We start from the raw sequence: 17355 nt of genomic DNA, 5'->3' as shown, positions 1-17355 counted from the left end.
GCAAAGAGAGCTTTGTCTATCAGAAGCATTACTTATTACTGGTGATTATTTGTACGTGATGTTTTTCCTCCTACTGTTTAACACGCTGCTCATGTCTCCTCTCTCTTCTTAGGCTGCGCATTTGTAAAATACTCGTCTCATGCCGAAGCTCAGGCGGCCATCGGTGCACTACACGGCAGTCAGACAATGCCGGTGAGTAGCTGTGCGTGAGAGCTTGTAGATTTGTGTGAGAGAGGTGAGTCACTGCAGAGGTGAATCACAACGAGCTTAATTACCTTCTAAAAGTTATAAAGTTATACTTTATTAATCCCTCTGTGGAAAAGTGTCCCCTGCCTTTGACCCATCCCGACTACATCAGGGGTGAAGTAAAGCTTTGAAGTAGAAGTAGAACGAAAGAAGTAAACACAGAGACTGCCTCAGCATGAGTTGTCTCTATCATTTATCCTTCTTTCTTTGTATAGGACGAAAATATATGCATGCTTTGTGTGCCACGGGGGACACAAGCTGATGTCATGCGTCCATCTGTACACACTAACCTACTGCCTGGTGTGTGTGTGCGCATTTGTGTGTGTGAATGCACAGGGTGCCTCGTCCAGTCTGGTGGTAAAGTTCGCAGACACAGATAAGGAGCGCACCATTCGCCGCATGCAGCAGATGGCCGGTCAGATGGGCATCTTCAACCCTATGGCCCTGCAGTTTGGCGCCTACGGAGCCTACGCTCAGGCAAGGCCTTCACAAAGCATCTTTTTTAGGGACTGTCATTTTGAAATTGACACCGTATTAGTCGAAACTTTAGTCGTTTTTGCTAGTCAAGAGCTTGACCACACATATGAGTCAACAAAGGGTATTCGAAAGAAGGCTTAGGATAAAACCTGGGAGGAAAATCAAAGTGACATTGCTAACTATTGGCAAGGCGTACATGTTACAGTCTTCTCAGTCTGTGTTAACATACACATAACAGTCATATATTCATCAACTTGTCAGAGGACGTTACGATGTAAACATAGCCTATCCTGGACAGTAATCTACAGAGACTGAATAGTATGCAAAACTCCTTTTCTTTAAGGAAAACTGCACTTTTTGTGGAATTCAGCCCATCATCCACAAGAACACAAGCCTTTCCCTTCTCTGTGCATTCTCAATAGCTGCCTCATGGTGGCAGTTTTTCACTAACCATGCACGTAAAGGGGATTCACCTATTTTGCCTGTAAAACCCTCTAAAAAAACACCGAAAGCCGCCAACAACACTGCATTTACATGCCGTGACCTGCATATTAACCTAATATCAAGCTACAGCCATGGTGTTATTGTGGGAGCAAACACAAAGGAACTACTTTTCTGGTGTAGATGGACAGTATATATAGCTGTGATATCAAGCACCATGTGCTCCATGTATCGGAATTAATATCATGATGACTAACTCGATGGACAGTTGTCCGTCTGGTCCAGCTGGCCTGGGCCGTCTTTTCCAGTTGATTGTGGGTAGGTGGAAAAAAGTTTCTACCATTAAAGGGTTTTTTAGCACTAACTATTCTTCGTTTGTTGTGATGCAGTCTCTTGGAGCAATGTCGTCCTCGCCAGATACACGAAGCCGTTCCATCGATGGTAACACTGTGTGCCACCCAGTGCAGCAGAAACACTCGATTTCTGTCGGCATGGCTTGGCAAGCTCCACATTTACACATGCCGGCACCAGTCCTGACACTCTCGCCCCCGGCTGCTGCGATGTTTCACCCTCTCCTCTTGCCCGCTCAGTTTCTAAAACCTGAAGCTCATCCTCCTTATATTCAGGCTCAAAAAGATAAGGTTCTGGATCCTCATTTGTCCCAAAGTAGTCATTGGCGGCGGCTTCCATGAAGTCCGCATTGGTAAATGTCGAGTTTTTACGTATTGCTGCACACCGCTGTTCCTGGTTTGTTAAATAAGCAACAAACATACCTAAGTCTGCCATAATTAGTGGCGGCAAACACAGAACGCACTCTCTATGCTGCTGCTGTTGATGGAAGTAGCGTTAGTTGCTATGCGGCATATGAAATCATTGTGCCCAGGAAAGACGTTCGAAATACTGTAAGTATTACATGTTATCATAAATGTGCCTGTTACTACGTGATCACAGCATGTCTACAAAACAGCCAAACTGTCACGTTTTGGCATTGTGGTCTTTGTGGCGGCGACTCCAGGATGCGAGAGATGAGAGCCAAAGTGCAGGTAAAAGTATATTTTAATAGTAATAGCTGCTGTGCAGTGCAGGATACCAACGACGCGCAGTCACGCTGACCATTACATTGAAAAGGGAATGACGCCACCGGCTGAACCAAATAAAGGTAAGCTTAAATTAGCAGCAGGTGAGTGTAATCAGGGACGCAAAAGCAGCACACAGGACCGGGCAACACGGGAAACTACAAAATAAAGGCATGAAACAGGAACAGAGGCACAATAATGGAAAATAAACACAGAGCATGACAAACACTTTATAGGCGGAATAGGTGAATCCCCTTTACGTGCATGGCAAGTGAAATCTGCCGGCACGACGCACAGAAAAGGGAAAGATGTGTGTGCTTGTCTCACTTAAGTATTGCAGATGATGGGCAAAAGTTTTTTTTTTTTAAGTTTCTTTTAAAAAAACATTCAAAAGGGTACATTTTTGTTGTTACATGGTACAATATTTTTTCAAATATTAAAATTTTTACTGTTATAAGGTACAAAAATCACCTTTCTGTGCCAAGAATACTGTACCATACTACACTTCACTATACTATACAATACTATTGTCTTCTAAATGCTAGTAATGTTTAAGTACTGTAGTTAATGGAAATGGGACGGTTACAGTGCAGATTGCACTGTTTGTGCATCTGTGCATGAGCTGCACTGCAGACATAGTGACACAAAGATGAAGTTTGGTGTTCCAAAAGATTGTAACCTTGATACGTCTCACCGCGGTGACTTAAAAGAGAAGATATACCCCCATGATTAACATAGGAGGAGTAGATCTCTTGATGGCAAGTGTGAGCAGGTGGATTTATCACAGCAAGAAAAGCCGGTTTCAATCTGGACCCCCTGACAAACTGTGATCCTACCCTTCAACTCACTAATTCAGCCGTCTTGCTCCTGTTTCCTTTTAATTCACATTCACCATCGCTGTCAGTCTTACCCATGGGACCGCCTAATTTCATAACTGGCCATGAAAAAAAATTAGCTCATGTTTTTCCAACCTTTTGTAACAACGCAACGTGAAGTTTTTGACTTCCAGCTGTTGGTTTCATTTATTGCACTGGTAGACATGCAGTAGGTGCGTGCACACTGGCGATTAAAAAAACATTCATGATGTTTTCTGAGATTTGTGTAAGTATGTGCTGATTTTAAAGATAGTTTACATGTTATTGTACATCTAATACCTCAGTATTGATGCACACATGCGTTATAATGCGCGGCCATGTCAGCTGTGGTAGCTTTTTAAGGCTTCTATGACGTTTTTTTTTTTAAGTTTCCATGATCATGTGGTCATGGCCTTATATTGGAGGGACCCACAGCAGGACCCAAGGAGAGATACTTTCTATCATGTTAGAGGCTCCAAAAGTGTGCAATAAGATCAGAAAACAATTGCTAAATTGGTCGCTAGTTGCGACTCAAAAAAGCGATGCCCTCTACTGTACGGAGTTGTAACAACATGCAGCACAGACAGTCCCATTTAGGCGTGGACCGGTTACTGGTTTCAAGGTGACCTTTTTGAGCCCCTGATTGAGCCAGTGATTGCATTTATTTGCATCTTGTTTTGTTTTTTTAGAAATAAAATGAGTCGCAGGATGAGCCACCATTTAAGAACTGCATTTTATTTATCATATATTTAGAAATAATTCCGCTATTTTTGTTATTTTTTTTAAATACACATGTTCCACTTCCATCGTGTTCTATTATAGTTTAAAAATGACTGTTCAACAGAAAGAAAATGATCTTCTTTTCAATAAAGATATTCCAAAATGACACATTTTACAGCTGTAATTATAATACCATGAAACCGTGATATTTTTGCCTAAGGTTATCATACCGTCAGAATTACATAGCGGCCCATGCCTAGTCCCATTATAATGCGTTAATGGACGAGCGTGAGCAGGTAGCGGCAAGTGTACAAGTATCTGTGGCATTCCACAGATAAATGAAAGTTTGGGAAACACTGATTGTAATTGCGAATGTCCGCCATCCTGTAGGTGCAGCAGCAGGCCGCATTGATGGCATCAGTAGGCCAGGGGGGCTACCTCAGCCCGATGGCCGCCTTTGCGGCTGCCCAGATGCAACACATGGCCACCATCAATGGCCTTCCTGGAGCTCCACTCACGCCCACGTCAGGTAACAGGGGTAAAAGTTATATATGTATATATATATATATATATATATATATATATATATATATATATCATTTATTTTATATCAGCTAAAAATGGGAGACTTTAACAAATCGGAACAGCTGCAAAGCAGAGTGTAGCCAATAAAACACAGAAACTTCCATCGTGACTTCACAGTAGACGTAAAAGACAGTATACGTCTATATAGAACACATTTTTTAGAAGATTCTTAGATTAAAAAAAGAAGGAAAATCCATGATTAGTCACCATGTGATATCATCAAAGACACAGTTGACTTGTCTACATCTAAACTCTGCGTCCTCTTGTATCACACAATGGATTCGAGTGAGATAAGAAATCAGCCCTGACATTTAATGTCTTCACTGGACCACTGGACCGCCCCCTCTGACATTTGCAAGAGTTACTTGGTGTCCAGTCAAAGTAAAACTTTCTGTAATGTCTCGGGGGGAAATATAGGAAATTACTCACTGTTACACTCTCTGATTTTACTCCCTCGTGGTTGCAGGCGGCAGCACCCCTCCAGGCATCAGCGCCCCCACAGTGACCAGCATCCCTTCCCCCATTAGCGTCAATGGTTTTACTGGCATGCCACCCCCTCAAGCAAATGGACAGCCCCCTGCAGAGGCTGTCTTCACCAACGGGATACACCATTACCCTGGTAAGTCTGATAAACAACACCGTGTGTATCCATGAGGATGTACCAGAAAAGTATACGGACAATTAAGCACCGTGTTACATTCAAGCTGGACTACTTTCCAGCATCACTCCACAGTAGCACTAGCAGTCCCATATCCTTTTTTGGGGGGGAGAACAGAAATCCACCACCAACTACTGTATTTTTTTTTTTAATTAACTTATTTTTTATTTGAGAACTTTATTTATTGGATTGGATTTTGCATTTGGATTTATTGGTCCACTTTTTTATTCTGTAATGATAATATATTTTTTTATACCAGTATATTTTTTTAGAATTAATTCCAGCTCAGATTAAAGCTGTTGACACAAAAGCGAAGCTATGCATTTTGCTCCCTTAGTGCGGTTATTCCCAAACGTTGACAGTCGAGTACCCCTTCAGACATTTGACCTGAAGCCAGGTACCCCCGACTCCTGCATGCTTAAAAAACATAATCCTTTTTACCTTAATTAACTAGAAACTTGGTTACGTCGTTTTATAGTAATTCCAGGCCAAAAATGTGTATTTTGCAAGGTCACATTCTGATAAAGTTTCATGTGAGCACTGGTAAATAGATAAGTATGACGTCTATATGCAGTATGAAGTCTGATGTTGGCATCTTTCCGTGTGACTAGGTTGAATTTGCTTTTTTTGTCCACTCACGAGGGTTATGGTTTAGGTCTGCATATTCATTTAATACCAAACTAAAGGCGAAAGTTTAACAATCATGCTAAAGCGGTATCCGAAGAACAAAAATACATACAACCAACAATAAAGCCTCATTTTCGGGAGTTAATCCCCACTTTCACCGCTTTCGTCGCTGCGCCGTGCGGGGATGGGAACACCAATATGAATGAAATCATCAAGATGAAACTCTCTTAATGCACAAAACTAATCATCAAACTGACTTATTTGTTCGTATAACGCACACGGAGCGATGAACAACGTGATGCTGTGTCTCCTTTCTGCGCCGTGAGCCGTTCAGGCACAGTCGTAATTGTGAGTGTTAGGCGCTAATTGTTTTTCATTTTTTTTCACGTACCCCCATGACACTTGGTGTATCCGTGGGGGTAGGCATACCCCACTTTGGAAACCCAGGTCTTAAATGGCTTATTTCCTCTTATTATGCCTACTATATTGGGTAATATGAGTGTAAACTCGACTATAGGGGTGTTACTTCATGTCTAGCGACCTCTAAGAATGTTTCAAAAAATATTTAAAAGGTTGTAAACAGGCTTTTCTATGCTGTCACTGCAAAAGTATTTGATTTATCAATAAGGAATCCTACTTCACGGAAATTCACTTAACCAATTAACCACACTAAAACGGATTACTGCATGAACTCCAGAGGTATGGAAAGAAAAATGATGGATTATATGCATGATAAACATGATTATATTTGGCAAAGCACACTTACTAATATAAGCACATTTGTTCATTTATTGTAACCAGGGCAATGTAGATGCAACTACATATGTTTTGCCATAATTTCAAAGCATTTAGGGTGGAGGGCATCTTTCTTTTGTGAGAACAGGAACAACAACCACACACTCAGAGCAACAGGGGGGGAAAAAAGGTTAAATTATATGCTCTCAATGCATTAGAAACACCATTACGTTGAGCTATGATGCAGCCTGCTTCCGCAGGGAGAAGCACATTTTTTGCAGCAAGGCCAATGTACACACGGAAACTGATATTTTTGCCATCATTTCAAAGCAGCCTTCGAGTTGGGGTTACAGCATATCATTTTCATAGCATTCATGCATAATATTTTTTAAAACTTTTAAATTACGTTTCAAGCTTTTGCATTTTCTACATTTACGCATAAGCAAGCAAGGCAATACATTGTCATTATTACGGTTAAGATTAGAGCATAATATTCTCATAACAATCAAATATGTTTTGAATAATTCAAAAAGCTGTCAGTATTGTGCACAGGACTTTTGATGCAAAATCCTACTAGTCAGATGGTAGGACAGGACATAAGAAATAACTATTTGTGCATTAGAAACACGGTTATGTAGAGCCGTGATGTACACTCAGTCAAGGCAGGCTCACATGTGCTCGTCGGGCTCATCCCAAGGACAGAAAGCATGTGGAGGAGATGAGAGTATGCATTGGATACCAAGCCGTGGTTATCCTTCACTAGGTTTTAATAAGATGTTTCTTTTGTCTTCCCAGTGTTGCAGGAAGTGGTTTTTCGGGAGGAGTCTGAGAAAAATGGCCTGGGTGTAGCTCCAAGGAGTTGTTTTGGGGTTCAGGGTGGCTGCTTCCTCTCTTCTCTATCTGAAGGTAATGCGCTTACTGTACCTTTATCTCCAGCTATGCCTTCATCCTTTAGTCTTATTAAATCTCGGCTAGCCATGAGTTGTTTTCACCTGAATGACAAGCGAGGACATGGTAGTTGGAATGCATTTTCTTTCCAAGTATTTGGTAGGTTTGACTTCGGGGAAACAATTAAGCTGGTGAACATTGAAAGAGGTCAACAGTTCACACACTAAAAACTGACCGCTCTTCCTCTTGTGTGTCTTCCCTCTGTGGCTTCACGTTCCACCTCCCGCCCCCCACTGTTATTATATATTACTCTCGCCTACCTCTGTGCCTCCTCCTCCCCTCCATCTACATTCTTACTCCGTCTCGCTGCTGTATCATTTCATTTTCTTCACCCTTCCACACACCCACTCCTCCATCCATCCATCCATCCATCCATCCGTCTATCCATCCATGTTACCCTCCACCTCTTTCTTCGTGTTCTCTTCTGGAACAGCTCAAAGTCCCACTGCAGCTGATCCTCTCCAGCAGGCTTACACGGGAGTCCAGCAGTATGCAGGTGTGTGCATGTGTGTGCATGTGTGAGAGAGCGGTGGTGAGGGAGATAAAGATTTCTGTTTGTTTGCATTTGAATTTTCCCCATGTAGAAAAAGTGTGACGGCTGTGCAACATCAATTTATTCTCTATGTGTGTGTGTGTGTGTGTGTGTGTGTGCAACATGTACACTCTATTGTCTGTTATCTGATCGATTGCCTGCTGTGCCGCGGTGTATATCATGTTGTTTATATGTGTGTGTCTGTGTGGCACTGTCACGACTGTTATCTGATCCGTTTGTGTGTGTTCGTGTGTGTGCGCCTCAGCAGCCTACCCAGCTGCATACGGCCAGATCAGCCAGGCCTTCCCCCACCCTCCGACCATCATCCCACAGCAGCAACGAGAAGGTAACACGCAACATGCAACGCTTTCTGATCAAATGTCTTCACATGTATGCAGTATTTGTGTCACTGAAGACAGTATTGGTTGAATTCCAATGTGTGTGAGTGTCCTATGACTGAAAAGCCACAAGTTTGATTCCATTGAACAAGATAAGCAGAAGAGCTGTAGCCCTGTTCTTGGGGGGCGAATGCAGAGGTGAAATTGTGTGTATGCATGTTCATTGCAATAACAAGGATCTTGGCATTTAAAAAAAAAAAAAAAAAAAAAAAAGACTGCAAGCCAAGAGCGCATTCAGGACTGTGGCCTTGCTGCCCTCTTGTGGAATACAAACATAATACTGCAATAGCTTGTATAGAAACCCAATGTTTTGTATTTATATATTGCATCACGTGCTGTGAATGTTAGGATTTATGCATATGCTGTGCGACCCTGAGCTGCCCTGACAGCACCAAGTCAGCTATTGGGAGCAGAGATGCTCTCCTGTTTATGTCTCATAGCAAAGTGTTATTCAAAGATGGAACAAGCATTTAAACAATAGCGATCAATGCAAGCACAATGCCTTTAAAAAGTCAATAAAAAATTGTCCAAAAAAATCAGGAATGTATCAACTTTACCAAAATCACCTGAGCTAAATCATAATCCTGCACGTTTGTATGAAAATGCTGCCAAAACCTCTTTTGTGCTTGAAGTGTTGCTTCCGTTTAATTTAAATGTACTAAAAAATAAATTAATTCATTAATTAATTGAAAATATACCAAAAAACTTTTCAGGATCCTCAAATAAAATTCCACATTTCTGTCCTTATTTTCTTCTCAGTTTGTTTTCTGTGCATAATCCTATTTTAATAATAATAAGAATAATAATAACTGGGGCTGTCAAAAATAAAGCGTTAATGCTGGTAACTAATGAATTTAATTAATTACGTTAACATTTTTAGCGTAATTAACGAATGCACATACAGTAATGACAAGCCACAGATCTCTGTGGTGACGGCGGCACAGTGTAGCGTCCCTGCAGTCACACAGAGTCTGACCTGAACACATCAACAGCGGTGCAATTCCAACATTATATATGTATCTCCAACTCACACACACCTCTATCATTCTCCAGTCTCCACCACACTCGCCCAAGGTGCATTCACGGACATGCCGAACATCACAACAACGCCTTTATTATGCATGTGCATGCGATCTCAATAAACAGAAAGACAAACAAAACAATAAGTGGATATTCTTGTCACTAACACTCAAGGTAAAGCACTACGGTAATCATTAAACTCGCTCATTAGTTCACATAGCACACAAATGATAAACACCTCAATTGTCTATCTTGGTGTCAGAGCAGGACCTAACTGGCGCTGTTCACATGATGATGCGTTCATGGGCACTGCTTAACTTTGAACTTAATCCCTCATTGCTCATAATAACACGACAAGTGTTGGGCAAATCGATATTCAGACATGTGTGGTATCTTTTAGCTTGATTTAAACTGTCAGTTCATTTAATACACACAAATGTATGTAATGCTGTTCTGTCATTTGTCCTTCTGTTGATAAAATACAGTAAAAATGGGAATATTGCAGACATGGTTGACCCAAAAAAAAATCACTTGAGTGTAAATCCTGTTTTTTGGGGGGGGGGGTTCCTCCGCCAAGTGCAAGCACGGAGGTTATGGCGTTTATCTGTTTGTTTGTCTGTGTTCAAAATAACTTGAACATTTCTGAATGGATTTGGATGAAATTTTCAGGAATTGTCGGAAATGGGATGTGGAAGAACTGATTACATTTTGGGGGTGATCCGGATCACCGTCTGGATCCCGGAATTTTTTTCAAGGATTCTTTAACATTGCGAGATAGGACCGTTTTTGGCATTTTTGCATATACCTCCACGAAAAAAGGACAACTTTCCAACAGGGTCCACAAAAGACAGATCAAAAAATATATTTTAGGATTATTATTTTGGTGTGAATCACAATATGGGGGGAATTATGGCGCTTGGCAGAGGTCTGCGCTCTCCGAGTGCTTCTCTACTTCTGTTAATTAAATACAGTCAAAATGGGCATGTTTCAGACATAGTTGCTAATGGTGATTAATCCTAATTAAAATGTTAATTTCATTTAATTTATTTTTTATCTTTGACACCCCTAATTTATTCATCTCTTAAGTGTTGTGTATATGTACAGTGAGACCTAATTTAACCGAGGTCAATTTCCTTGTTTGCGTAAGCATACTTTGCCAATAGAGCCGATTCTGATTCTGAAAACTGGGATTAATCTCATTAAAAATTGGAGTAATTTGACAGCCTTAGTGATAGCAATACCTCACATTTCTGAAATAAACCAAGACTTTTTGTGAAGTGCTTTTCTAGCTACTCAAACATGTTGATGTTGTGCATTTCCTTGCTGTTCTCTCATACTTCCCATGTCCTGACTCTCACTGTTTGTCTCCCCACTCCTCTCTGTCTCTGTCTCTCTGTCTCCATGTGCAGGACCAGAGGGTTGCAACCTGTTCATCTACCACCTCCCTCAGGAGTTTGGGGATGGAGAACTGATGCAGATGTTCCTGCCATTCGGTAATGTCATCTCCTCCAAAGTGTTTGTGGATCGGGCGACAAACCAAAGTAAATGCTTTGGTGGGTAAAAATTAACAGAACCAGAAGATTATTGATTATTTATTCTGATTATTCTTTTTTTACTAATCACCTTCTTTACCGCAGCCCCCTTGCTAACCTCCCAGCCACCTCCCTGTTTCAAACCAAATGCAAATAAGAGAAATTTACGTAGAGTTGTGCAAATGATGACATTTGTTTAGAACTTGCTGGCTATCTCGCTGATAAGTCATGATGACAAATGATTTTGACTCAAAATTGGATCGTGATGAGTACTTGGTACCGAGTCAGTCAGTTGGCTCCTGAATGAACATACACCCTAACCAGCACCTACATATGATGCACCTGCAATATCTAATGAAATCTAATGTATCACAAACCCTGCCTTTAAACACATAACAAAGCATTGTTTTTAATTGTGGTAGGAATTGACTGTAGTGTGGTTTTTCATTTTGATTACCATATTTAGCTGCAATGTTTTCCACACATCTCAGTATGAGGCAGTGCATTTCTACCAATACATATGCTTCATTTCATACCTCAATTGTGTATATTTGCAAAGGCAGATTTGCTGATACACCTCTTGGAGCTCATTAGATTGTGCCAGTGTACCTAATAATGTGCCCAGTCACTGTTTTCCAAATTTGAGATACAGATTTTAATTTGTGATTTCAAAGAAAACTCAAATATAGCACAACTGTGGCAATATTTTGGTTTTAAACCCCATCAGCTCATATTGTGATTTTGGTTGCATGCTACTCTCCTGTTATTGTGATCCTGTTGTTGTTATTTACAAAGCATTGTAAGATGATATTGTGTTGCTTATAGATATTGATTTATGTGGAAATGTTGATATGTAACATGCACAAATAACTTCCTACAGTTACTGTCACTCGATGAACCTCACAAGTAGGCATGGTCCGATACCACATGTTTGATACAGATACTGCAACGTCGAATATAGTGATCCATGTACTCCTAATGGAGACCTAAAAAACACCATGTTCAAACTGTGTAGCAAATATTCTGCTTCCCTGCAGGATGAAATTAAATTGCCCACAACATGACTCAAGTTATGCATTACCAGTGTTGCAGCTTTTTATTTCAACTTGAAACACACATAGCTTTTAAGAGCATTTTTCATAGGTCAAACAAAGTTTAATAAAGTGAAATTGTACAAAAGTTTAAGTCTGAGTCTTAAAACAAATGAAAAAGGAATTGTAATTCCAGTGTACAATGAGATACTTCACATTCAGTGCGGTCGATACCGCACTGACATGTAATGACTAGCACAGGATATCCACTTTGAAAATGCACAACGGTTTGAAATAAACAAATTTGAAATAAATGTAGTCCCTTCAACATGAGGGACAGATTGTTTTTACTTTGCTGATTGGTTGCTGTTCACAGGCGCACAGAGAAATCTTCCAAAACAGAAATGTTTGCAATTGCAAATGTTATAGCAAATTTTGGTTTTTGAAACGTCCAATGCTGCTGCCGCTACTTTTCTCTTTTTTGCACGTAAAGCAGCTCCACATAGTTGAGATGAGAACGGCGCTAAGCAGATTGACTCACGCTGTGGCAACCGTGTTACCTACTTAGCGACCACAACGCGTCCGTTTACGGCACGTCGCGCAACATTAAATTGATGGACGTGATAGTTTGGACGTTTGTTTTTTTTCCATATACAATCCAGTAAATTTGGCCGGCGTCGTATCAGACCATCCCTACCCACATGCCATTTTTTGTAAGCAGTCATCCTCAAATCAGTATCTAACCTGCGCTCTTCTTTTTACGCCTCCCTCAGGCTTTGTGAGCTTCGATAACCCGGGCAGTGCTCAAGCTGCCATCCAGTCAATGAACGGCTTCCAGATCGGCATGAAAAGACTTAAGGTGCAGCTGAAGAGGCCGAAGGATGCAAACCGCCCCTACTAGCCCCGGCCCCAGCCAGCTGCTGCCATCCATGGCGGCCGGGGTAGCTGTCGCACACAGGGGAAGACAGGTCAGACCCTGAACTCACTGGGGAAACATTTGTGGTCACGCTAGTTTGATGGGTGATTAACTGAGCCGACGCACATCATATTGACGGATGATCAAACGGCAAGCCCGCCTGATGTGGTTTCACTAACCTTTCCGAAATGCCATAAACATTTGCAGATGCCTAATAAAAAGCGGATCATCTGCAAATTGCTTGTAAAGAACAGTGATGCAGCATCGCTGAGAGTTCAAGCAGCCGTTTGTAAATGTTAATTTCACTATCGTCGTTTGGACTGATGACTGTTTAAAGCTTTGCGGTCGTCCCCTGATAAGCCGCATCCGCCAGCTGCTTTGTATGAGTTAGTGTGACACCACATGTGCCGTACGCTATATGGACAAAAGTACTGGGACACATCTCTTCGCTTAATCTTAATTCTTCATCTTACCGATACTTTCTGGAGCTGATGCTAATCACTGGTGATACGTAGAAGCGTCATGGGAGCGTCCAAACGTTGATGCTGCCTGTAAAGACAGGCGCGTAGACCGGCCAACCTCGAATTCGCTTTGAATTTTGCGGCTTCATTTGATCGCAGTTTTTCAAAAAAGTACTGATTATTAAATCCTGCTGTTTCGTGGTTGAATATGGCCTATTATTAGTCAAACATGCATATTTAAAATAATGTTACGCATTTTTGCCTAAATTAAGCATTTTCAAACAGAAAAATGACTAAATGAACTAAAATACAAACATGAGGCATTCAAAAGATGCATTCAAGGACGTTGCTGTAGTATTCTACACTAGTCACCAAGTGTCAGTAATGTCACTCTAACGTTTGGCGAGACACAATCACTAGACTCGATTGCTGGAACAACAGGCTTTTATTGCAGGTTTGAATTACCTCCAAATAGGCACAAGAATAAACTGTTGCGGCCAAAACCCCCAACATCACTTCCTGTCCACCACTCACTCTGCCCTCCAGGGAACGCAATTATAGCAACACACACAAGCACGAGTCTTATTTATGTCTTAAATGTCTTATTTACTGTTATTATGCCTACTATATTGGGTAATACAAGTGCAAAGGTGACTATAGAGGTGTTAGTTCATGTCCAGAGGCTAATGATTTAAAAAAAAACATATTTAGAAAGTTGTAAACAGGTTTTCTATGCTCAAACTATGAAAATATTCCATCTATGACGAAGGTTTCCTTCAAGAAGGAAGGACCGAAAGAGAATTATGAGTCCCAGGTGAAAAGAATACATACTAAATAATACAATCCCCAACGAATGCTTTCAGGGCACAAAAAGTGTTTAAGGGAAATGGGGTGTGCTTCTAGATCAGGGGTGGTCACACTACAGCCCGCGGGCCGCATCCGGCCCGCCAAGCATTTGAATCCGGCCCGCCAGATGCTTCCAAAGTACAGTATTTAATATAAACTTTTAACATACAAGCCAGCAACATGATTTGCAAGTATTCAGTGTCGATCTGAGGCAACCTTTGATGCTTTAAGTAGCTTTTCACATGCAGCCATCCAGACCTCTACCTCATGGGGCCAAACATGTCAACACGTACAGTATGTGACACACAACTTAACCTCCCCATTGTCACTGTCTGGGAAGTAAAAAAGGAGGTACGTTGACATACTTTTTAATCGTCAACGTTTGAAACTTTAAAATCGAATTTCATTGGAATTTGATGTGGTCTGATGTTTTAAAGTCCTCCTGAAAAAAGGGACACATGCACATACAGTATGGCAGATTGTAGGACACTTTTACAGATAAAATAAAACAAATAATTCCTGTAAGAATTACAGGTGTATAATAGTGTGTGTGTGTGTATCACATAGTCTGGTCCCCCCCTGGCCAATTTTTTTTTAACTCAATGTGGCCCGTGAGTCAAAAAGTTTGCGCGCCCCTGTTCTAGATGAATGGGCCAAAATAGAAGCTGTATAATCTACAAAAGGGAGACCAACTCCTTTTTTCTACTCTTACCTCTTTCTGTTGGTGTAATGGCTAATTGTCCGAATACTTTTGCCCCTATGATGTGCAAGGACAAAAACATGCCCTTTCCGTGCTTCAACAGTCACCTGCTGTGTGAGCGAGTCATTCTTATGTAAACAAGCAATCTTTTAAGGAATTTTGTACGAGACTGCAGTAAGTGACCCAGTGTGTTACACTGTAGGTAACTGATAATTGGTAAATGGTTCAGCGTGTTGCAGAGAGAAGGAATTGCCTCCCAAGGAAAAGGCATTTATTACCCCTAAGGCGAGTAATTGTGCCGTTCCTCTTTGTCTCCTCCCTTCATCTGCGTGATGGAGAGTTCAGGCTGTGTCGTTCATTCAGTGCTGATGACTTAATTCAAGGGCAACTTATCACCCACTCACAAACGAAGTGAACCATACAAAGAATGTGTGCTAAGGCAAAGCACCGCAGGGGGAAAAAATAAAATAGGGTAAACTCATATGAATGTGCCACCACATATGTGGCGCCATTGCTTCTCATACACAGAAATATTCCAAATTATTCTGACAGCTCCAATAGTTTGCTGTGCTGCTGGCATTTCAGCAAATACACAAGGCTTTTGTCATTCATCATGAGTCGTAAATAGTCAAAAAGCACTATGAAGACACTTTGGGATTCCGAAAAAGAAACAAATACAAATGATTTGGTGTGACTTGTTTTTCAAAATAATATAAGGCGGTCTTTGTGCCGGCCAAGACACTTTAGATATTGCCTGCTATATTAGTATATTAGCATCCTTGGCAATTACTTTTAATAAAATATTAATATAAAATAAGTTAAAGTATTTAATTTTATTATAAATGACTATTGTCATTTATTATACATTTTAATTTATTTTCAATACAATAATCCCTCGTTTATTGCGGTTAATTGGTTCCAGACCCGACCGCGCTAGGTGAATTTCCGTGAAGTGGGATTCCTTCTTCACAACTTGAATAGATTTGTAGATAGATCATACAAAACCTGTTTGCGTCCTTCTAAATACACTTTTTAGCGTTATTAGATCCCTCAAGAGATGAAATGACACCCCTATAGTCACTTTTACACTCATATTACCCAATATAGTAGAAATAATAATAGAAAATAATAGAAAATAGAAGATATAACATAGGCTCACACGTTAGCATTGAGAGCGTACTTCCTGCGGTGGCATCGATGTAACGTTACAGACACACTTTGTGACAAGTGTAGAATACTGCTTGTGGTTAAGGAGAGACTCACAGTGCACTTCAGTCGCTTATTGACCAGCAGAGAACACACATATGCAGTGAACATTCACACAAGAGCTGCTGTCGGCCACAACTCTCTGCTCTCTCCACACTGCTAACCCAAGACACTGCTGCTGACAATCAGTTAAACACAACTGTCAACTCTAGCTAGCCGACATCGCACATGTGACTTCCCGTGCCCCCCCCCAAAAAGGAGCACACAAGTCACAGATATCACGCTACATATCACAGCTTCTGAACGGCTTATATTTGTGCTCTCGTTCATTTAGACACTTTTATGCTACAAGATGCATGCTGAATTTAGTCCAGGAATACTGACTATTTGCTTAAATATAAATTTTGAAATGTACAAACTTAACTTTAAAGAGGTGACGGTTAGAGCTGCGTACCTGCTCACTTGAACTTTATGGTACACTTCAGCAGCAGGTGCGATCATCATTACACACACTGCTGCAACCTGTGCTAACTAGGAACCTTTACATTACAATCCTATCGTAAAAGACGCTACATTCGTATTTTGCTACGAGTTCTTTCTTGAATTCAATAGTGTTTCTCGTCTTCTTTATCTAACTTCTGCCACTCGTAACGTTTTTTTTGCAGCTGTCCTAAATTTTTTTGAAAAACACAGACTCCTCCGACACTCAGAAATACACAGTGCACTCATCAGTGCATGGCATGCTCGAAAGGAGGAATGAAGGAGACGGATAGAGTTGTTCATCATTCTGTGTGCGTTCTTTGAATAAATAAACCACACACACACACACACACACACACACACACACTAAAGATGATTAAAGGATTCCCAGTCCTATTGTGTCCCAACTCTAAAAGAACTACGATCCATTCTCCACAGAGATTGAGTCACCAGTGCGCAGATGCTTTGTTTTGGCATGACTATAGTTTGTTAGGTGCACTGTCTGGCCGTCCCATAAGCGAAATTATGTACGAAAACCCGAATCCTACGAAAACCAGGGTCTATGACAACTAAGGTTCCACTGTAGTCATCTTGTAAACATGCATATTGGGTTAATTCAGTGGTTCTCAATTAATATTTTTGTCATGCCTCCCACACCCCAGGAGACAGAAATGTTTTCCCTGCCCCCCCAATTTGAAATACTATTGAGAAACTGATAAAATCCATTTATTTATCTGTACTGTACAGACTGAACTCGAAACTGAAACCAGGAAAATGCAACAAAAGGGAGAGCTGTGAAGTATACAAGCATATTCAAGACTCACATTGCATGTTGAGGGCCGCACGGTGGTCTAGTGGTTAGCATG

The 17355-nt window shown here is 41.0% G+C and overlaps 1 protein-coding gene across 4 annotated transcripts in view; it reads left to right on the top strand.

Moving 5' to 3' along the window:
* The window catches only part of celf4 (CUGBP, Elav-like family member 4), a 117120-nt gene that overhangs the window by 94489 nt on the left and 5276 nt on the right, over positions 1 to 17355 (top strand). For 2 of the 4 annotated variants that reach the window (XM_054784616.1, XM_054784613.1), the window contains exons 5-13: positions 113 to 192; positions 583 to 723; positions 4205 to 4343; positions 4866 to 5018; positions 7215 to 7325; positions 7801 to 7863; positions 8165 to 8245; positions 10727 to 10870; positions 12654 to 12848. In XM_054784616.1, coding sequence (XP_054640591.1) covers positions 113 to 192; positions 583 to 723; positions 4205 to 4343; positions 4866 to 5018; positions 7215 to 7325; positions 7801 to 7863; positions 8165 to 8245; positions 10727 to 10870; positions 12654 to 12781 — 1040 coding nt within the window. In that variant the 3' untranslated portion in view covers positions 12782 to 12848. The remainder of the gene's footprint in view (positions 1 to 112; positions 193 to 582; positions 724 to 4204; positions 4344 to 4865; positions 5019 to 7214; positions 7326 to 7800; positions 7864 to 8164; positions 8246 to 10726; positions 10871 to 12653; positions 12849 to 17355) is intronic. The other 2 variants (XM_054784615.1, XM_054784617.1) reach the window with 2 other exon arrangements.

This window comes from Dunckerocampus dactyliophorus, chromosome 8 (assembly GCF_027744805.1).
Source record: "Dunckerocampus dactyliophorus isolate RoL2022-P2 chromosome 8, RoL_Ddac_1.1, whole genome shotgun sequence".
NCBI classification, from domain to species: domain Eukaryota; kingdom Metazoa; phylum Chordata; class Actinopteri; order Syngnathiformes; family Syngnathidae; genus Dunckerocampus; species Dunckerocampus dactyliophorus.
The sequence above is the reverse complement of the archived record's forward strand: the minus strand, read 5'-3'. Positions and strand labels throughout refer to the sequence as shown.